The 21,978-nt window shown below is 50.0% G+C and overlaps 2 protein-coding genes across 6 annotated transcripts in view; one reads left to right on the top strand and one right to left on the bottom strand.

Moving 5' to 3' along the window:
- PSMB7 (proteasome 20S subunit beta 7) overlaps positions 1–7,391 on the top strand; it is a 64,832-nt gene extending 57,441 nt beyond the window's left edge. Inside the window, exons 7-8 of the mRNA XM_007539973.3 lie at positions 3,940–4,091; positions 7,160–7,391. Coding sequence (XP_007540035.1) covers positions 3,940–4,091; positions 7,160–7,271 — 264 coding nt within the window. The 3' untranslated portion in view covers positions 7,272–7,391. The remainder of the gene's footprint in view (positions 1–3,939; positions 4,092–7,159) is intronic.
- The window catches only part of NEK6 (NIMA related kinase 6), a 105,409-nt gene continuing 83,467 nt past the window's right edge, over positions 37–21,978 (bottom strand). For 4 of the 5 annotated variants that reach the window (XM_060200141.1, XM_060200142.1, XM_060200137.1 and 1 more), the window contains 3 exons: positions 21,253–21,347; positions 13,578–13,691; positions 8,660–10,210 (listed from right to left, as the gene is read on the bottom strand). In XM_060200141.1, the coding sequence (XP_060056124.1) occupies positions 10,100–10,210; positions 13,578–13,691; positions 21,253–21,347 (320 nt within the window). In that variant the 3' untranslated portion in view covers positions 8,660–10,099. Of the gene's footprint in view, positions 1,150–8,659; positions 10,211–13,577; positions 13,692–21,252; positions 21,348–21,978 lie in introns of those variants that run through there. The other variant, XM_060200140.1, reaches the window with a different exon arrangement.

Genomic DNA, 21,978 nt, shown 5'->3' with positions numbered 1-21,978 from the left:
TGAATCTGTAGAGGGCGCTCATGTCACTGGAATCCACCTTCTGACTTAAGGCAGGCTGAGGTGCAGGAACCCTGAGTGATCTTTCAGATCTTATCACAGCTTGAAGGCAGAAGTCTGCTCTTTGATGATCTCAGGCTAAAGTTTTGGGTGGAGAGTTCATTTACACCGTGGCTCGAGCTCAGATTTTGTTTCATGGACTCTTCGTACCCTGGTGGATTGGAAAGGGGCTATAGCACAGATAGGAGTCCCTTTTTGGAAGATGGGTTTACTCTTGTCCTCTTGCATAAGAACTTTCAAGTGATATTCTGCAGGTCTTGCCCTGCTGCCTCTGCTGTCTACCTTCTACTTTATTGTCTGGTTTTCTGAGTGCCTGCATGTGGCCTTTTCTTTCATCTTTCCTGAGACTTTGCTGATCCAGGTGTTGGCCCCACAGTTATTCACTAATTCACATCACACTGTATCATAGGTACTTGGGCTAGATGGCCCCACTGGGCTGTAAGGGCAGGGATTCTGGGAACTCATTCATGTCCTCCTACCACAGGACCCAGCATGTGATAGGCTTTCTTGGATAAGAAATGGTTAATTGATCTTTTTGCCAATGGCTGTTGGGAAGTTAGATCTGCTTCTTTTTGGAGTAGTAGAAGTAGAGTGGTTCAGAGCAATGAAATGCATCACTTCTCTTGGGCAAGAGGTTCCACACTTGGCTCTGCTGTTTTCGCAGAACCACTATTGTGGTTTTGGTGTTGGTGTTTTTGCTCATGTTGTTGACTTTATTATTTTTTATTATTATTATTATTATTGATTCAATCATGATTGACAAGTCCATTGGATAAGAGGGGTACGATTCTACACAATTCCCACCACCAGAGTTCCGCATCCCACCCCATCCATTGGAGGCTTTCCTATTCTTTATCCCTCTGGGAGCAGGGACCCAGGATCATTATGGGATGCAGAAGGTGGAAGGTCTGGCTTCTGTAGTTGCTTCTCCGCTCAACATGGGTGTTGACAGGTCAATCCATACTCCCAGCCTGTTTCTGTCTTTCCCTAGTGGGGCAGAGGGCTGGGGAGGTGGGATTTCAGGGCACATTGGTGAGGTCATCCGTCCAGTGAAGTCAGGTTGGCGTCATGGTAGCTCCTGCAACTTGGTCACTGAAAAGCATTAAGATATAAAGAAGAACAAATTGTTTTATAATCTGAAACCTAAAGGTAAGAATATAGCAGATGAGATTTTGGGTCTTCATTTTGAAAAAAGCTAGGAGGTCTATTTTAGGTATATTCCAAGGGGCCCATGACTTTGTTTTTTGCCTGAGCCCAACAGCTAACATGCAGGTGGGCTAGGAGTATTGTCTGGGAAGATGATGTCAGAATTGGAAATAAGACTAGAAAGTGGGATCAGGGAAGAGAGTAGCTCCAAAATATGGGGAAAGTATATAAATAGCATTAACTGTAAACCCCATAGATCTGATCTGGGGCCCATATTAAGCACAGGAGCCTGTGTAACCTCTGCATCCCTGTAGGTCTGAGCTTGCATTCCATGGTCACAGCTAGGAACATTCTAAGCTGCACTCATTTCAGGACCCGTCTTCCTCGAGTGCCAGAGTATGTTGACCCAGCCTCCCTTCAGAGAATGAGGCAGTCCCTGTCATTGTTGTTCCACACTGAGGGCAATATCCTGTGGAGGCCCTCAAGCGGGTCCATGATGCTACTCCTGATGGAAATGGCCAGTGATGGTGGAGAGAGGGTTCTGTTAGTGGTCTAGGCCACTTATGCTTATGTGGGAATCCCAGGATTTCCTGACTAGGGCCCCAGATGATGCGGTGGCCTGGTAATGACCAAGAGAGCCATCGTTAAAGAATGCTTGTCTCTTGCCCTTATCCAGCTTTGTAGTCCTTACTTTATCTGATAAGGTTAGCCTTAGAGTGATTGAAGGAAGTGAAATAGGAAGTGTGTGAGGAGGGTATCTAGGTCTAAGTAGAAACTGTTTGATTAAGTACTTTATGTTGTCTTTTTTAGGTCGTTCTACTTACTTGCTACACTTAGTGAGTCACTGCAAACTGTTGTACACTTCTACTTTAAGGTGTATATTTCCCCCTAACTTATGGGTACATGTGCACTGTCATGGGCCCTGTATCTAGGTTCTGTGGCTTCGTTAGGAAGTGTGCCACCCAACTACTGGTATTGATTTGGTTGAGCTCAGCAGATGCAGCATTAAATGGTATGGGTCAAGAGAAGTGTGAAGGAAAACGAGCCCTGCCCCAGAGGTCCCAGGACTGGGAGAAACACGGCACGGGTTTTATAGAGAATGGGGAAGGTTCCTGCTGGCTTAGAGTTTAAGAAGGCAATAGTTATTGTTATAACCAAGTTCTTTGAAAATTTGGTTTACTTTGAAAATCCCATGGTTAGGATTTACTGTACCATTATAAGACCTCACCATGATTTATGTCATTTAATGCTACTTACAAATAACTGTATCTTACATACTGACAAGATCAGTTGTTTCTGGTCTCCGTGGTCTAAGATTATAGGTGATTTAATAGATTTTATTCTTGGGAGTTGGGCGGTAGCACAGCAGGTTAAGCGCAGGTGGCGCAAAGCTCAAGGACTGGCGTAAGGATCCCGGTTCGGGCCCTGGCTCCCCACCTGTAGGGGAGTCGCTTCACAAGTGGTGAAGCAGGTCTGCAGGTGTCTGTCTTCCCTTCCTCTCTGTTTCTCTCTGTCCTATCCAACAACGATGACATAAATGACAACAACAATAAAAAAGGGCAACAAGAGGGAAAATAAGTGTTAAAAAATAGACTTTATTCTTTATGCAACTAGGAAACAGATACCAGCCATGGGCATTTCTGATCAGGGGCTAGTAAACTACAACTGTAGGCCTAAGTGTGCCCTAGTGTCCAGTTCTCTTTAGTAGTTTGTGTGCACACTGCCTTTGACTATTTTATGAGTAGCTGACAGCAGAGCTTCTGTGTACACAAAGCTAAAAGTTTAAACATTTTTACTCCTTTTACACAAATATTCTCTCTTCACCCCTCAGGGCTGATTTTTTTTCCCCCCAGATAGGAAGAGAGAGGCAGAGAAAAGGAGAGATACCACAGCATTGAGGCTTCTTCCAGTGCAGTGAGGGTCAGCTTGAATCTGGGACTACCTGATTTTTTTTTCAAATATTTTTTTGTGTTTTTTAAATTTTATTAACTTTCCCATTTTTGTTGCCCTTGTTTTTATCATTGTTGTGGTTATTATTAGTAGTAGTATTGATGTTGTTGTTATTGATGTAGTTGGGTAGGACAGAAATGGAGAAAGGAGGGGAACATGGCGGGGGGGGGAGATAGACACCTGCAGACTTGCTTCACTGTTTGTGAAGTGACCCCCTGCAGGTGGGGAGCTGGGGGCTCGCACCGGGATTCTTACTCCGGTCCTTGAGTTTCGCGCCATGTGCGCTTAACCCGCTGTACTATAACCCGACCCCCGGGACTACCTGATTTTTATAAGAAAGGCTGGGGCCAGGTGGTAACACACTTGATAGAACACACACATTGCCGTGTGTGAGGACCTGGGTTCAAGCTTCAGTCCTTACCCTTTCCAGGGCATAGGATTCTTGAGCGTGGAGCAGTGCCATAGATAGCTCTCTTTTCTTTCCGCCTCACCTTCCCTCTGCCTCCTCTGTTTCTCTTGTCTCTATCAGGAGAGGAAGGGAGGGAGGAAGGGTGTGGTGGAGTCTCAGTGGCAACCTTGTCACGTCCCTTCACTTACCAGCCAGAGAGTTTCAAGCAAATCATTCAGATGCTTTGAGACCTTTTCTTAACCTCTAAAGCAGGCATTGAAAATAGTCCCTCACAGGTGATTTTGCATAGTGGTATGAAAGCACTATGTGGGTGTCAGGATGTCAGACACACCCTTAGATCAACTGTGGATGTTGTTTCCACCCCCTCCACCCCCCAGGAAGAGGAAGCCAAGAAGCTGGTGAGTGAAGCCATTGCAGCTGGCATCTTCAATGACCTGGGCTCTGGCAGTAACATTGATCTTTGTGTCATCAGCAAGACCAAGCTGGATTTTCTCCGTCCTTACTCAGTACCCAACAAAAAGGGGACCAGGTAAGTAAGTAAAGGAAGGACATTCTTCCTGTACCCTTGGCTTCTGTGGTCACCCTTGGTAGTCCATGGCATCTAGACTGGGTTGTTTTAATTCTTTCCAGTGTCCCCCAAGCCAACTTCAACAGACTTTGCGTTGTTTGCTTTATGGTCGTGAGCTAGTTTCAGGTATAGAAAAGTGCTTTTAACTTGTAAAATATGATTGGGAAAGGTAGGGTAGGTTTCAGGAAAGAGCTCTAACAGAAGGGTCAGTAGAGAGGTGTGAATCTGCTGCTATCTTTTTCTTGTCAAGAATCCCCTTGAATTATGTATGGAATTGTCTGAGAAGGTGCATTTCTCAGGGCAGCGAGTCCATGACTTCCTCAGTCGTCCACAGCACCTAAGCAGTTAGAGTCAGTAATCTGGTTAGTGGTCTCCAGAAGTCAGCCTTGGGAGCTCCCTGGCACCTCCTCCTCCAGGAGGAGCTATGCCATGTAGCTTGCAGCATGTGCTGAGTAGGCACTGTGGATCAGTGGCATGGCCCAGCCTCAGAGTGGGGGACAAGGTTCTATCTAGTTGATTGTTTGGACAGAACGGGAAACATTCCAACCCGGCTGGCTGTGTGTGCAAGTGAGCTGTGTGTTTGCAGTTCTCTGTGGATGCCGAGTTGCTTGACCAGCCCGTGACTCCTCATCTTCCTGGAGCCAGAGCAGCTCAAGTTGTGGCTGCCCATGCTGTGTTCATGTGAGCGCTGCACAGCAGTGTTGACAGACTGCCACGTTGCATTCAGCTCAGCCAGAGGATATAGCAGGCACAAGCCTTGTGGAAAGCTTTATTTGAGTCCCTCTGCAGAGGCTGGAGTCCCAGGTTCAGGGGGTACTGGATGAGGCAAATTAGAACATTGAACATGAACAGGATTAGTTGTCATGCGTGCTTGGTGTTGGGAGATCTCAGCATGTTCTCTCTGGGATGGGGCAGTGTTACTGCCTGAGTGGTGACTTAGCACAAGCCTGTCTCCCTGACTTTGAAATGATGACTTAGACTAAGGGATCTCTGCTAACCCCATGGAGTTCCTCCTGCCTTTCAGATCATGTTGGAGGAAGCAGGGTTTTTTGGGGAGTGCTTTGAAAACAGGCATCAGATGCCCCTACACGCCCCTCTTTCCCTGCTATTTGCAAGATACTGTGTGGAGAGCTTGAGGAGGGGTGGTTATACTTTATATCCAGAGTGAATAGTGTCTGGGTGAAGATTCCAGAAGCTACAGTGGAACCACTGAGAAGTATTATTTGTGGTCACACAAGGACTCCAGGATCAGTTCAGGAGTCATTGTCCAACTGGGGGTGAGGCAGTGGCACATCTTATTTCCTTGGGACAGAGCTTTCTGTCAAGGAGTTTGTAAATGCCAAGAACAGAAACAAATGACCCTACCATTGGTTGTGGAGATTGATTCAGTAACAGGTTTGCAAGGTACTGGGTGTATCAGTGTCATCTGTAACCTGCTCCTAGTAGTGCTGCCCTTCTGGGTGAACAAAGTGAGTGTCCATAGTCTGAAGCCTTTCTGTTCTCTTTTTGTGTCAGTGACAAACTGGTAGAGGATACTGCTTGGGTTAGGGGATCTCCCTTGCCCAGAGTGGACAGTCATTGTGGGTGGACATATGCTCAGTCCTCCACAGCCCTGTTTTTTTTTTGGGGTTTTTTTTTTTTTAAACATTTATTTATTCCCTTTTGTTGTCCTTATTGTTTTATGTTGTTATTGATGTCGCTGTTGGATAGGACAGAGAGAAATGCAGAGAGGAGGGGAAGACAGAGAGGGGGGAGAGAAAGACACCTGCAGACCTACTTCACCACTTGTGAAGCGACTCTCCTGCAGGTGGGGAGCCGGGGGCTTGAACTGGGATCCTTCGGCCAGTCCTTTTGCTTTGCACCACCTGCGCTTAACCTGCTGCGCTACTGCCCGATTCCCCACAGCCCTTTTTGAAACCACCATTGCTTAAGGTAGAAGAACTCTGTCTACAGCCTGAAGTCAGGCGCCATGACACAGGATGAAGAGGCTGTTGGTGTCCAAACCTCCCATAGATGATGCAGTTCAGGCAGGTTAGGTGCGTGCTAGCAATATGGGGTTTGGACTCCAAAAAAGACAAGTGACAAAAGGACTAGTTTCAGTTTGTTCATTCTTTGTCAAGGCTGGGGCCTCACCACTCTTGGTCAGCTTCTTTAGATAGAGAGCACGCTCTGTCCCATGCTGTGTGGACTGTGCTGTGTGACCTGGGTCACACGCCCGTGTGACAAAGCAGGCACCCTCCCATGTGAACTGTCTTGCTCACTAGGTGCTCCAGGGCTCTAGTTTTTGAGACATAAATGTGGTCCTGTCAGTCCCAGCTGGGAACAGACCAGGGGGATGGTTGGATTTGTGACCCCAGTGTGAGAATTAATATATATAAAATAGATTGCCGGAGTGAACAGTGTCCAGGGTGAGGACTCTAGGAACTGTGTTTGAGCCGAGAAACCTGTCCTCTGTCAGAACCACTCCAGTGTGTTAGGTTTGTCCATGCCCAGGGAAGGGTGTAGGGCTAACGGGGTGGTTCCTTCTCCATTCTTGAGTGTTGAGAGTGAGTGGTCCACAGTGGTAGGATCAAAGCCTGCCTGTGGGCCATTTTTACTCTGTACTTCCAAATCCTTTGAAAGAGCTTAAGGTAACAGTGAAATCACTCCTTGTTAAGCAAGAGAAGGGTAATGGCAGCTTAATGAAAGGATTCGTTTTCCACCAGTAACTGAAAGGTGCTGAAGGGACAGGTCCAAGTGTTTCATAGCATCTGCTGGATCCAGTGGGGAAGGAAGTGTGTATGCCCACTAGATGCCAGGTGCTTTGTGTCATTTCTTAATGTGCATCTGCCAAGTGCCCCATTCTTTAGCACTTGAGGGCTGAGGCGGCGAGTCTTGTGTCAGCTAGTTTTCCCTGAAGGCCACAGCGCCAGGGCATCAGGAGAAGCCAGCATTCCATTCCAGGCCTGCTCACTACCGCATGCAGAGCCCTCTGCTGAACCCAGAAGCTCTTGATGCAGTTCTAACTCTTGTGCCTTTTGTCTTACTAGGTTTGGCCGATACAGTTGTGAGAAAGGGACCACGGCAGTCCTCACTGAAAAAGTCACTACCCTGGAAATTGAGGTGCTGGAAGAAACAGTCCAAACGATGGACACTTCCTGAGTGGTGTCGTGGATGGCTGTTACTGCAGTAGAAAATGGAGGCATTGGAGGCTTCCCTGTCGGGTGTTCATTCAGCCAGTCTCTGAATGGAGCTCAATAAAAAATGAAAACCAGAGTGTCTGAGCCTGGTTGCTTGTGTGAGTTTTTAGATGCTAAAACCCGTTGACTCAGCTGCCTTTTCAGGATGTTAATCCCTCCCCGAGGGCAGCCTGTCTTCAGGTCAGGTATCCTAAAAGCAGACAAAACTTCATCTATTGTGAGAGGTTAGATTGACTTACTGGTTCTTCAGGTGAATTTTTGTTGTGTGTGTGTGTGTGTGTGTGTGTGTGTGTGTGTCTGTCTCAGATGTTTGTTGTTTATTTAGGATGAGTGTTGCAACTCATACTCCAGTAACCAAGCTGGAAAAGTAGACAAAGGACTCTCCAAGTTCAATTTCTCAAGTCCAGCTCAGTTCTAAGTACCCAGTAAATACAGGTGGGTGGACATGTTTGCTTTGCCATGGCTGCATGAACCAGGGTGAACTAAACTCCACTTAATTTCATGAATGTCAAAGGAATGCTTTGGGGGCTTGCAATTTTGTAATAATTAGGATATAATTTCAAACACTTAGACTGGATGAATAGTTGGAATTGTACACCTCCAGAGGCTTCTAGTAGACTTGTTCTTGTGGTGTTGAAACTGGAGTATGCAGAAAACGAGCTCATCTGTCTGAGCTTGGTTCTGACAAGACGGACTCTGCAAGCTGAAAAATTGCAAAAGAAAAAAAACACCCTTTGACATCTCTGAGGGCTAGCTAGGAGACAGGGCCTCGACTCTCCTACTGGAGAGTGCGACTGGGAGACATGAGAAAGAGGTAAAGAGGCCCAGCACTCCCATCTTTAGCACTACCATTCTTTTTTTTTCTTAATATTCCCTTTTGTTGTTTTGTTATAGTTATTATTGTTGTTGTTGGATAGGACAGAGAGAAATGGAGAGAGGAGGGGGAGACGGGGTGGGGGGTGGGGGAGAACGACAGACACCTGCAGACCTGTTTCACCACTTGTGAAGCGACTCCCCTGAAGGCGGGGAGCCGGGGGCTTGAACCGGGATCCTTAGGCCAGTCCTCACGCTTCGCGCCACTTGCGCTTAACCCACTGCGCCACCGCCCAACTCCCTTGGGTGAGCCCATTCTTGAACCAGCCTTCCTTGTTACAAACTGTCAGGAGTAGCAGGGGAGGGAAAACAATGGAATTATTCAAAGCAGCAACTTGGCTGAGAATTATCAAAATTATCTGGAGATCTTAAAAAATTCCAGGATTACTCAGAATGTCTGGGGTCTGAGAAGTTGGGTTTTTAAAGACACTTCGAGAAACTGTAAGGTTGTAATAATTAGCCATGAGTCACACTCACTCACAAAGGTAAGTAACCCTCTTGTCCCATTTTATTTCAGACATGGAGGAGACAAGTCCAAAGCAAAGGAGGCGGCTGAAGAAAATCTCTCAGACCCGACAGTGTTACAGTAGAGTGCAGTCCACATAGGGAGCGGAGCAGTGGCCCAGCCCTCGTCCTTTAGCCTCAGGGAGCTGACCGTAGTTAGGTCACCACCACAGTAGATGGGTAGATGCACTGTCTAGAGGGCCGAACTGTCACTATGTCAGTGGATGACAATGTAGACCATTAGTGGATTAACTTGAGTATAAAAATGAAAGCCCAACTATTTCCTTCAGAGCTTCAGTTTTCTTTGATTCACATTTATAAATTAGTCTTCACAGTTAATCCTATTTGGGAGCAAGAAATAAATGAACCCATTTCTGGTTTCTGACACATAATACATGGTCCATGGACTACAGTTTTTGGAAGGGATGAGTGGCTACCACTTCTGGATTATCTGTAATGTGCTAGATAACATGTATGTTTGAAATCCTGCCAGCAGTCCTGAAGGGAGATACTACTGGGCCTATTTTACAGACGAGGAAACTAAGGCTCAGTGAGGCTAAGAAACCTCCCCAGGGTCACATCAGGAAGTTGCTGAACGAGAATTTGAACATAGAACAGCTGGAGGACAGAGCCCGTACACTTTTATGTATCCCATGCTTCCTTCTCATGGTGAGATGAACGGCCAGCTTTTAAGCAGGTGAAGTGCCTGGTTTGTAGCAGGTGTTCAGGCGGAGTCTGGGCTGCATGGATTATATGTGTGTGTGTGTGTGTGTGTGTGTGTGTGTGTGTGTGGCTTTCAAATACTGTTTGCTTCTGAAGCTCTGTGCCAGATACTGGGTTCTCATCATCATTCATCGTTATAAACAGAGAGATACAAATATTAGGAAAAATCTCCACTTTGCTTAACAAAGTGATTTCCATATTATCCCTTTACAACAGAGTAAGCACATAGCTTGATGGTTGGGAAAGTTTCTAAGAAGAGCTAAACTGAACTTACTACTAGACATTTTCAAAGACTCACTACGTAAGTCACAGGCTTCTGCAATTCTATAACCAAAAAACCTAGTTGGGCCAAAGAATTATCCAAAAGATTCACATTACAATCCAGATAGGAGGGGTGCATCAGTGGCTTGCTGAGCCACCCGCCCTTGCTAACAACCCAGCTGAGATTGTCCACAAGAGTTTAAAGAAAGGACTTTCAAATATGACCACCAGGGACTTGACCAGTGCCCCTCCCACCAGCTGTTCTGCATTCAACTTCTATGGTGAAGCCAGGTCCCCTTAGAGGGACCTGTGGAACCCTCTTACAGTTAATCTAGGCTACCAGGTGGCCACTTTGCAGAGAAGACTCAAGTAAGGCCAAGTGGTGCTGGCTTCTGCTAAGGCACGCCGTGGCCACAGTCAGGTGTGTGGTCAGGTGCTCGACGTCCACCCGTGCATCTGCTTGGCCACCTGGTGCACGTATACGATGTCGGGCCTCTGGTCGGGATCGGGGTAGATGCACATGCTGACCAGCTCTCGTAGCTGCAGAGAACGGTTTGTGTTAACTCAGTGGAAGCAACCCTTTCTCTATATCAGCTAATGTAACCAGCACAGCTACAAGGTGAGGAATGAGGCTTAGGGGACACCACTGTGAGGGGACAGCCAGGTCCTGCCTTAGGCCTGTCCTCCAAGGTCACAGTCTTGAGACCCCGAGAGTGGTTACCTCCAAATAATTTTGAACTTTTAACTGAGTGAGTTTATGTGTGTGAGAGTGAGTGTGTGTGTGCTGTCAGTCATGCAGACACCCAATCCAGAGGACAGAACTCAAGGCAAGGGCTTATTGATCATAATAAATGCATTAACATGCAGCAGGGCTGCAGTCTGCCCACCCCCTGGCCTCTTTATTGTGCTCATGAAAGACGGAGCTTTTAATTATACAGACACCGAAGGCTGCTCCCGCCTGGGGTGGGGGAAGGGCGCCTTGAGCCTCTGATCGACTCCCTTCTTCTGATAGCCAGAGTGCCAATTATTTTAATGGTAATTAAAATAATGACCTTAAAAAGCCTACATCTTAACTTGCATCACTGGGCTCACTGCAAAAAAATTTTTTTTCACTGAGATAACTGGCAGTGGAAGGATTGGCTAATTCTGCATGGCTGGGGTGGGGGTTAGGATCAACAGCAAGGAGACCCTGTGTTAGGGTGTGTGTGGGGGGCGCTCCCTGCAGATTCTGACCCTGCTCTGGGAGAAGCAGAAGGTCATTTGGGGGCTTCTTGACACTCCTCGGTTTACTCCCAAAGGGTTTTAGACTAAGGGGCTAAGGGCTGGGCTTCCTGCAAACAGGTCAGGCACTTGGAGCATCTCCCCTCCCACCTGTGTGCCACCTTTTTGGGATTCCTCTGGGGTGACCCTAGACAAGTGTAGCTGAGTTTGCAGGTGGATGCTCCTAGAGCCTGTGGCTCCTGACAATTTGGAACCTTAAACAGTATCGGGGGGAAAGATAGCTGTGGTTGGCCTCTGTCAGGTTAAAGTGCCCCCCCCCCCCAACCAGGTCAAGGTGAAGTCTCACCTGAATTGCTCATCTGTGAGTAGACCATGCAGTTGGTGATATGTGCATGTTTGAAGTTTAGGAACTGAGATGCAGCAAAACAAAAACGTGTATTTTCATTTCTAAGGCAAGATAACCTCAAAACCTAGGTGTGTCAAGGGCTCCAAGTGCCCCTCTTGCTCCTAGTCCCACAACCTAGAAATGTCTATATTCCACAGAAGCTTGGGGGTGGGGAGGCTAGTGCAATGATCTGAATGAGAAGGGGCTGAGGACTTTGTGTGGAGTCCTTTAAAGTCTCCATTTACAGATGGAAAACTGAAGCACAGGGAAGTGATTTGCTCCAAGGTCCATGACTCTAAGATTCTTGCCTCTGAACAGCACAGAATTCCAAATTTAAAAGGAGGAAAGAAAAACCAAGTATAAGTATTAGTAAAGATTTTTCCTTTCCTGCCATCTCCCCTTCCAGTGCATAAACACTCCCCAAAAAGGTACATGGGGCTTTTGCACAAGAGACAGAATGCACTGGATTATATGGAAGAGTTCTTGCCCTTCCCTCTTGGCATCTGCAATATGAGGAAGCATGGACTGCAGTACAAGGGCTGCCAGAGGGTGACCAGTAGCCCTTCTGCCCAATCTGCCTAGACACAGGCATAGAGTTCATTGGGACACCCGGCTTCTGCAGTGTGACCTGCCCAGTCCTGGGGGACAGGAACTGCTTCCTTCAAAGGCTTCAGAGCCTTAAGAATTATGAGTCCAAATGAGTTGCACAGATGGTGCCTCACCTCGAAGATAAAACAAGATGCTCAAGGGAGCCAGGCGGTAGCACAGCAGATTAACTGCACATGACACAGTGCATGGACTGGCGTAAGGATCCTGGTTTGAGCCCCCGGCTCCCCACCTGCAGGGGGGTCGCCTCACAGGTGGTGAAGCAGGTCTGCAGGTGTCTATCTTTCTCTCCCCCCTCTCTGTCTTCCCCTCCTCTCTCCATTTCTCTCTGTCCTTTCCAATAACAGTGACACCAATAACAACAATAATAACAAAAGATAACAAGGGCAACAAAAGGGAAAAAATACCCTCCAGGAGCAGTGGATTTGTAGTGTAGCTACCGAGCCCCAGCTTGGAGGCAATAAATAAATAAACAAATAGTATGCTTAGTTGAAGAGTGCATGCCTTACATTTCTGAGGTCCCGAGTTTGATCCCCAGCAGAAAGGGAAAGGGGGAGAGGATAGGAGGAGAAACAGGATGGACACTGACTAGATGCTGGGACATCTGGGCTCAGATCTTGCCGTTCCCACTTGTAGGCTATAGGTTTTGAGATACTGGATGAGTTACTGAACCCACCTCTTGTCTCAGTTTCGTCACTGATGAAATGGGACGAGGGTGGTGGATTCAACACTTAGTACATCAAAGCTGTCCTTATTCTAAGTGAAGCCATGGCCTATTGTCTGGGCAGGGCAGCCCACAGAGGTCTCAGCCCGCTCCTTCACACCTACTAGTGCTGACCCCGAACAGAGATAACTAGCAGTCGGTGCTCAGTGAGCATCTGTTCTGAATCAGGCCCTGTGCTACACCCAGCAGCTTCTTTTGAAGACTGGTGTGAGAATGCACATGTCACATGCCTTGATCCTACACTGGCCCTGGGAGCTAGACTCAGGGTGATCCCTCTTTTACAGATGAGGAAAATGAGACTCAGAAGAATTCAGAGACTCAGCAAAGGGAGTGTGTAACCCTAAACCTGTGTCTCTCTGAGCCGTGTGGGGCTAGAAGCCTGTTGTCTCACCGTCATATTTTAACTGTGAAGGTGAAACACTAACCCTGTTTTCACAATGGAACTAGGAAAGATGACGCCCACACACAGACCCTGTCACAAGCCAAGTCCCTGCACAAAGTGTAAAATGCTGGAAATCAAGACCCAAGGTGTGACTCAAGTCAGTTCGCCTTGGTTTCCTGTTATCAAAGCCTAGTGGCAGTGTGGTGGGGGCCAGACCCTGCCACCTCCTCCTCCACTTCTGGTTCCTGTCGTCTGACACCCTGGGTGCCCTGGGGACAGCAAGCTGCACACTTGGGCACCGAATTAGGAGCCAAGGGGGGCAGAAGTGTGTACAACGGACTCCCTCAGGCAGCTCCTGCTGGGTTCTGTGCCAACAGGCGATCACAGTCTTGCTGTCCCAGCTCACACTGGAGCCCCTGAAACTCTGGTAAAATTCATTTCCTTTCTTTTCCTGAGTCACTTTTCTGGAAAATTTCCTTTTCCATCTCAAGTGAACTCAGGCCCAACCCCATGATCTCACAGGAACAGAGCCACTGCAGCAGGGGCTGGAGCTCACCAGGGCCTGGCCCCCCAGTGGCAGTAAGCTCACCTTCTCAGAGTAATGTTCTCCAGGGAGAGGCGGGTAGTCACACTGCTCAATCTTCTGGCACAGGGAGAAGAGGTTCATTTTATCTCCATAGAAGGGGCTCTGGAGAGCGGCCATCTGCAGAGGGAGGGGGTGAGAGTTTTCAGTCTGAGGTCCAGGGGCAGAGGGACCTCTCCAGACTGAGGTGTGTCCTTGGTCCGCAGGGCAGCGACTGGTGAACATCCTCACGACACAAAGCAGCTAAGACTCAACAGGAAGTGGCAGTTTCTGCATGACCCTTGTTACATGAGTAAATTAAAGGGGACTAGATCTCAGTAAGAAAGAGGCAGAGGCAGCTGAAGATGGAGGGCAACTACAGTCCTGCCCTACGGCTGGCTCCCAAGCACTGATGTGGCAGTGTGAGTATCACCGATGGGGCGACAGGCTTTGCTCGATGGGAGCCAGCCTGAGCCTGACAGCTTCTCTCTGGTGCATTGTCTGGTATTTTCAGAAAGCAATTCCAACAACACCCACAGGAAGAAGTCTTAAGTAATTAATTCAGGACTAACTTCGTGTGTGTGTGTGTGTGTGTGTGTGTGTGTGTGTGTGTGTGATATTTTACTTTTTGGCTTTTATGTTGTTCTCACCAGCTCTTACTTAGAGCTGCTACCTGGCCAGGAGGCCTGGGTGTTGGGGCTCTCTGTGGAAACTAGATGCCCAGACATCAGGGAGGGGCAGTGGGAGGAGGAAGACGAGGCTGCAGGAACCCTGGGACCCACCCAGTGATTCAGGATGCCTGGGGGTGGGAGGGAAAAGCTGGCAGTGCAGCCACAGCAGCTTTGCTGAATTTGCTCTGTTGTGCCTCAGCTTCAGTTTCCTGTCTGTCCATAAAATAGGAAGAGGCCTCCCCTGCAGGGCTGCAGTGTGGCCTGGTGGGCACGGGGGAGGCTGGTGGCACTCAGTTGTCTCTGAGAACAAAAGGACTGTGGCAATCTGGGTAGTGGTGCACCTGGTTGAGCACACATGTTACAATGCTCATGGACCCTGGTTCAAGTCCTGGGTCCCCACCTGCAAGGCGGAAACTTCACAAATGTCTCTCTTCCTCTATTCCCCCCCCCCCGTTCTATTTCTCTATGTCTCTATCCCATAAATAAACATAATATTTTACAACATTGTGATGGCCTCAGCTAGGAACTACCAGCCACCCCCTTTTGGAGTGCACCCTGACTCCCCAGCCCACTATTTACAACCCTATTGGGAAAGGGGTGTCTTGCCAGAGGCTGCTAGGGAGCTGTGAGGCAGCAGTGGGGAGGCCCGGCATGGAGCCCACCCAGCACGAAGCCTGCCGGCACCATCTGCTGATTAATCCATGATGGTATTCAAGTGCTTCCCACCACTCCAGCTTACTGTTGTCGTCCTCCCCGACGCCCCAAATGCTGGCCCGGCTACTAGCACTGCTAATGAAATGACGTGGGGTCAGTGTGTCTGCCTGTCCATTTGGCCCTGGTTCCTACAGTAGGAGCCAGGTTGCACAGAGGCCCTGATTCTGACTGTGATGAGTGTTGGGGCTCCCCAGGGGTCCTCACTAGCCTCAGGCTGAAGGTTGGGCCTGTGAGCCTATTTCAGGTGGGGTGGGACCTGGGCAGCTGGATTGGTAGGTGCCTGTCAGCTGTAGCTTCCTGCCCTCTGCTCATTCCTGTGAACAGGTCTGGTGAGCCAAAAGCAGAGCCCTTGCAAGTGAGGGGACTGCAAAGGCCCTGGCCAGGTGGCAGAGCATGAGCTGGAGGTTAAGGGTGTCATCCGACACAGGTGCAGGTTTGCCTCCAGGACCATGCCAAGGAATCTCAGTAGTGTTAAGGACCCATGTGACCATGACCAGGGCCCGTGACTCCTCTGGGGAAGGCTGGCCCCCACCTAGACCAGGGAAGCTGGCTTTGCGGGAAGGCTACAGTCTGTAGCCCTGGCATTCAGTAGGGAAGGTTGGGGTCTCTGAGGCCTCACCAGAATACCCAGGAGCTGGCTTTACCCTCCAGCGAGCAAAAGGGCACCAGTCGGGCACTGCTTCTCCAGCCACTAAAATGGGAGCCTCAGATGCACAGGGCTAGTTGGGCAGTTTCAAAAGGGCATCTTCACACAGTGAGGAGCAGCTGAGGGTCGGCAGCTACCACTCAGGTGACCTGGCTACCCTTCGACTTGAGGGTGGAGGATTAAGTGGATTTTCCTAGAAAGTTTCTGTTCAGAACAGAAAGGTTTTTTTTTAATGTGGGTCCCAGCCATGTGCACAGGCCCTGGACTTCCACATGTCTGACTGGGCCAGTCTGACCTGATCTGCACTGACCTTTCCAACTTGTCAGGGGGTGAACCCGATACCTGCTACCCCCTTCAACTGTCTCCTCTGTCTTCTCGGGCACCCTCCCACATGATTCTAGACAAGCTAGTGGATAGTGGCTGTGCAGAGCAGCCCAAGTCGGCTCTACTCCACTGCTAGACAGATTCCATGCCCACCCACTCCCCCTCCAGCTGCCGGCCATCGCCTTCCACCCAGATCAGGGACTCAGCATCTGAAGGCACCTCTAGGCGTGAAGACTCTTGGATTAGAACGATTACCCCAGATGGCAAGATCTCCCAAACCCAGCCACCCACCTCTGACTGGTCTGAGCAGGGAGGATCTGGGCTGATCCGGCTGCCTCATTAGAACTGCTTGAGCCACCGTTGGGACACAGAACATCTCCTCTCCGGTGTCATCAGGGTGACACATGGACAGAGAAGGGGGACACTGTGGGCACTTGCCCCTGCCGGAAGGGCTCAGAGAAACTGGTGCATGATGTGGGTTGTCAGAGGAAGAAAGAAGGGGCACCTTACTTCAAAGAGGACAGCAACTATCTTTGGCTTCTGAGCTGTCAGGGCCTCAGACACCCATCTTGTCACCCAGTATCTCCTGGAGTGAAGGACAAGCCTGGAGGTGGAGGGCCCACCCATTGGCAGCCTCACTCCCCCAGATCTCTCTATTCTTTGGCTCCAGCCCGGGTTCCAGAGTGCAGTCTGCAGGGCCCAGCTGATCCTGCCTGCTCTCCTGCTGGGCCTCAGTCCCCCATCCTTCCCTTCCAGATTGCTACGAGAAGACCCCCTGCCGAGGATCCTGGGCTGTGCTCAAGGAGCTGATTCCTTCAGCTCTGTGCTTAGATCTGAGCTTCCATGTAAATAAATAAATTCTGCAGAGCCCAGGCATCCTGCTGGGAGCTTCCATGGGGTGTGCTGGTTAATGAAAATAAAGCACCATGCCTTCAACTAGGCCAAGCTTGGCCTCTCTGCTGGGGGGCTGCTGAAGCCTCTGGAGCAACTTACAGCCTAGCCTTTCCCACCTTGGGGCTCAGGCTGTGGCCCTAGGTCTTTCTCCACCACGACCATGGTGAGCAGGACCCCAGTGTCGGGTAGCGCCCGACATCTGCCCATAGGAGGGCAGGCTCACCCACCTCCTGGGTGCCAGGGCCTGCCTCAGCATCTTCCTACTGTGTGATCCTGGGAAGTCCAACTCTCTGAGCCTCTGGGGCCAGCCTGGAACCATTGCTGGGGTTACACAATGTCCAGAACAGTGCTGCTGGCCTGTTTCCCCATGATGGATTTTTTTTTTTTTTTTGTCATCGGGGCTTCATTGCTCTGGACTGACTTTTTCAGACAGGAAGAGAGAGAGAGAGGACAAGAGCCATAGCACTGAAGCTTTCCCTCCACTGCAGTGAAACTCCCATGTGGTGTGCCAGGGGCTTGAACCTAGGTCGTGCACATGGCAAAACTGGTGCCCTCCCAGATAAGCCATCTTGCCAACCTCAACCCTGCTGACCTCTTTATGGGCCTGAGGTGCCACTCACCCCGGAAGGGCACTGGACAGATGCCAAGCTTTGTGACTGCTCCTCACTCTTTTGTAGGTCAGCATTAGGAGGCTGGCATCTGGGGGTCCAGGGGAAAGGGGTCTGGTGGGCTGAGCCATGACCTCCAAAGATGCTCACAGCCTAACCCCCTGGGACTGTGAATGTGCTACCTATGTGATAAGGGGGGCGTTGCAGATGGAATTAAAGGGCCCCAGGTCAGTGAAAAGCTCACTTAGATACTGCGCTGCTTTGACAGTTACGTGACTCAGGTTCAAGCCCAGCCCCTACTGAGGAAAGCTTGGTGCTGTGCTTTGACTCTCCCTGTCCCTTCACCTTTCTGTCTTTCAATAATAATAATAATAATAATAATAATAATAATAATAATAATGATAATCATCTTATTATCATTTGAAAAAAAGGAAGGGTTCCCCATGGCAAGAAATCATGCTGGGTGACCCAGGGTCCCCGAAGTGTAGTGGCCTGTGTCAGGTGAGGAGGCCAAGGGAAGTCTGAGAGCAAAGTGAACAAAGTCAGCAGAGTGAGGTGAAAAAGGGGTCAGAAGCCAAGGATAGGGAAGGACACCACCTCCCTCAGACTCTGCAGTGGACACCAGCCCTGCCAACAGACACCCTGATTTGAGCCCAGAGACAGGGACTTTGGGTTCCTGGGCTCTAGAAGCTGAGATGAGTGGAGCTGCCTGCCTTGTGACTGGTCTACTGAAGCTGGGGAAGCCAGGCCTGGGCCCTCTGAGATTTGGTGCTGACACTGGGCAGGTTTTCTCCAGAGTTGGGCGGTCTCTCAGGTATGTCGCTATGGTCCCTATTCTGCTTCCCTTGGGTTGGGCCCGGAGTGTGCGTGTGCTGGGTGTGTGCCTGCACTGGCTGGCAGGTGAGGGAGCTTCTGTCGATGCTCCTCAGGCTGCCCCCGCCCCTGGAAGCATCACAGGCTGTGTGACTGCAGTCGTGTCTGCGGGACGTTTCCTTCCAATTACCACAGCCCTGGGCTCAGATGCATCTCCTCCCTGTCTGCTGGGAAAACATATACTTCTGCCTCCCCGCAGGGCTGGGGAGTAGGGGTAGGATGGGCAGCCTGTTCCCCTTGCAGACACCAGACAGACAGCCATGCCAGCCCAAGCTCTCAGGAGGCCCAGGGTCGTCAGGTTCAGCTCAGAGCTCGCTGCTCCTGGGATACTGGTGCCCACAGGATGGTTTTGTGCCTTCCCAGTCTGCCTCGTCCCTCCCTGGCTGCCACTCCAACAGATAAAACAGTGTGGCTGAGTCCAAGTCTCCATGCTGCAGAGCCACGAACAGAGACACTGGCTTGTTAGGTATGACCAGGATGAGGGTCCAGAAGCCACCAAGGCCCTGGGAACCAAGACAATGGCTCAGGATGGGAGCAAGGCTGACTCTGGCGCAGAAGGCTTGGCACCAGCCCCAGAAGCCAGCTGCCACCTCCTGCCTGACCTGTTCCACCCTGCCTGCCTGCCTGTCTGTTTGTTTACGTTTGGTGACCCTGAGGGTTCACCCAGGCAGGAAGCAGCCCTCAGAAATCCCATCCACAGAATAGAAAATAAAGGATGAACCATCTGGACCAGGGACAATATCCACAAGGACAGGAGGACAATGCAGAGCCATCCACTAGGATAGAAGCTTCCCACTGGCCAAAGGGAAAAGGGAAGTGTGGCCAGGAGCCAAAGTCTCACTCTGGGAGACAGGCAGCAAGTGCCAGCCAGATCAGGGGAACAAACACCTGCCCTCCACTGCTCATGGGCCTTCCCTGAGCCAGGAGTCATGTCCCCCCCGCTCCCCCCACATACACACAGGGCAGGGCATGACCCTACCTTGTGCTCCAGGTGACCCAAATTCCCAGGGAGGCACTAATGCATTCCAGTTCCTTCAGGGGGTTGGTGGCAGCTGCATTTTGAACAATGTCTGGGTCACCAAGATCCTGCATCTCTCACACTCAGGGTCCCACAGCCATATGAGCTGCACCCACATACACCTGCCTGACTTTTAAAACACTCATCCTTCAGCTATACTGCAGGTACCTATCTGAATCTCTGAAGACAGGAGCAGAAGACACCCTGCCCCAAGATGGGAGGGGTGGTGAGCTTGTGACCTGGACTTGGCTTTGTCACTGGCCTTGGTTGACCTGGTGGCCGTGCTGTTTTCCTGAAGAAGTGACAGGACTAGGAGGAATGGCCAGTGAGAGCCCAGACTCATGATTCTCCTGGGGTGACAAGTGTCAGAACTATAGGAAACCCCACTCCCAGGGTCTTGTTCAGCAGGTATCTGTTTATTTTGCTACCAGGGTTACTGCTGGGGCTCAGTGCCTGTCTGACTCCACTGTTTTTCAAGGCCATTTTTTAAAATAGAGAGTAAGAGATGGAGGCAGATACAGAAAGAGGGAGAGACTGAGAGGAGAGACACCTGCAGCACTACTCCAAAGCTCTCAAAACTTTGCCCCTGCATGTGGGGATCAGGGAGTTGAACCTGGATCCTTGTGCCTGGCAACATGTTCTGCATACTGGGTGAGCCACTGCCCCTCCCATTTACCACCTGTTAATGAACTCTCAGCACAGCAAACCCTCTGGGCTGTTGTGAATGTGGGTTGGTGTGGCCCATCACCCTTATCCCAAGCGTTTCCTCCTGCAGGGTCATCCCGCCACCCTCAACCCCTCCTCTCCAAACCACCACGTAGCCAGGTGTGGAGAGAGACAAGGATTCAGGGAAGAAGTCACATGCTTTCACAGGCAGATAGGGTAGCAGATTACTCTACACCTTCAAACCTGCCACATCACCTTGACTTTGCTGCTCCCACCTGAAACTCATTAAAAGAAGTTCTGAGGGGCCAGGTGGTAGTGCACGTGGTTGAGTACACCTGTTACAATGTGCAAAGACCCAGGTTCAAGCCCCTAGTCCCCACCTGCAGGGGGAAAGCTTTGTGAGTGGTGAAGCAGGGATGCAGGTGTCTCTCTGTCTCATTTCCTTTCTGTCTACCCCTTCCCTCTGGATTTCTGGTTGTTTCTATCCAATAAAGAAAAGAAGAGAAGGAGGAGGAGGAGGAGTAGTAGTAGTAGTAGTAGTAGTTGTTGTTGTTGTCTGGGGCTAGAGAGACAGCATAATGACCATCCCTGCTGCTCTGGGGTCCCACGTTCAATTCCCAGAACCACCATAAGCCAGAGCACTCTCTCTATTTATATATTTATTTATTCCCTTTTGCTGTCCCTGTTGGTTTATTGTTGTAGTTATTATTGTCATTGTTGTTGGATAGGACAGAGAGAAATGGAGAGAGGAGGGGAAGACAGAGAGGGGGCAAGAAAGATAGACACCTGCAGACCTGCTTCACCGCTTGTGAAGCGAATCCCCTGCAGGTGGGGAGCGGGGGGCTCGAACCGGGTTTCTTAGGCCAATCCTTGCGCTTTGCGCCACATGCGCTTAACCCGCTGTGCTACCACCCGACTCTCTCTCTCTCTCTCTCTCTTTCTTTCTGTATCTCTCTCTTATTAAAGTAAAATACTAAAATAATAAGTTCTGCAACAGATGCTCCTCTGTCTCTAGAAAGCAGGCTGCCCCCGTCTCTGACTGTCAGGGCCTGACTCAACTGCAGACCTGCAAGGTGACTGTGGGTTATGACGCTGCTGACCTCCAGGAGAGAGGGCTTCACACAAAATGCCACCAGAGACCACAGCTCCACATGGCTGGTGTCAGACCACAGTGGGGACATCAAGACCCTGGTGACATCGATGCCACAAGTGGATGGGACACAGCCACAGGTTACCACACTGAGCCGCCCTGCCACCTGGGGGGCGGCCACACATGCCTGCCACTTACCTCATACAGCAAGCAGCCCAGAGACCAGATGTCAGACTTGAAGTTGTAGCCATTCTCGTGGATCCTCTCTGGTGACATGTAGTACGGTGTTCCCACTGAAACACAGCAAGGGAGGGGCGCTTATGTTCTGTTTGGGGATAGAACGTGTGGATAAGGGAGAGAAGGCATGGGGGGCCTTGGGAGAGACCCCAGGCAGCTCTTGTGCCCTCTCGTACCACCTTCTCTACTGAATGTGGGGGCTGGAGCAGATTGGAGGCTCCCACCTGGGAAGTAGAAGAGCTAAGAACTGAGATCCAAGAACCAGTCTCGGGGCAGCTGGGGTGGGTGCCACACAGTGGCCAGGCTCTGGGAAGCAACTGACCCAATGTCCTTTAAGGTAAGAGTCTAAATCCTCAGAGTTCAGATAAGACTCAATAGTGAAGAAAAAATAGCCACTATTAATGCCAACCCAGCAGTTAAAGTGTCTTAGCTCATAGTAGCAGACCCTTGAGTAGACATCTCCATTTCACTGGTGGGGAAATGTCTGTCTTCAGACAGGCAGAGAAGCTGGAGTACAAGTGGCAGAGCTGGGCTGGGTATATAGCATGATTATGCAAAAAACAAAAACAAAAACATTCATGGCTGAGGCTCCAGGGTATCAGGTCCATTACTCAGAGGGATGCAGATTTCAAGCACACTGAGGTTCCATCACAGAGTCATTTGAGTGAGATGAGATACAAGGTCGGG

The sequence above is a fragment of the Erinaceus europaeus genome, chromosome 10, assembly GCF_950295315.1.
Source record: "Erinaceus europaeus chromosome 10, mEriEur2.1, whole genome shotgun sequence".
NCBI classification, from domain to species: Eukaryota; Metazoa; Chordata; class Mammalia; order Eulipotyphla; family Erinaceidae; genus Erinaceus; species Erinaceus europaeus.
This window is presented reverse-complemented; position numbering and strand designations above follow the sequence as displayed.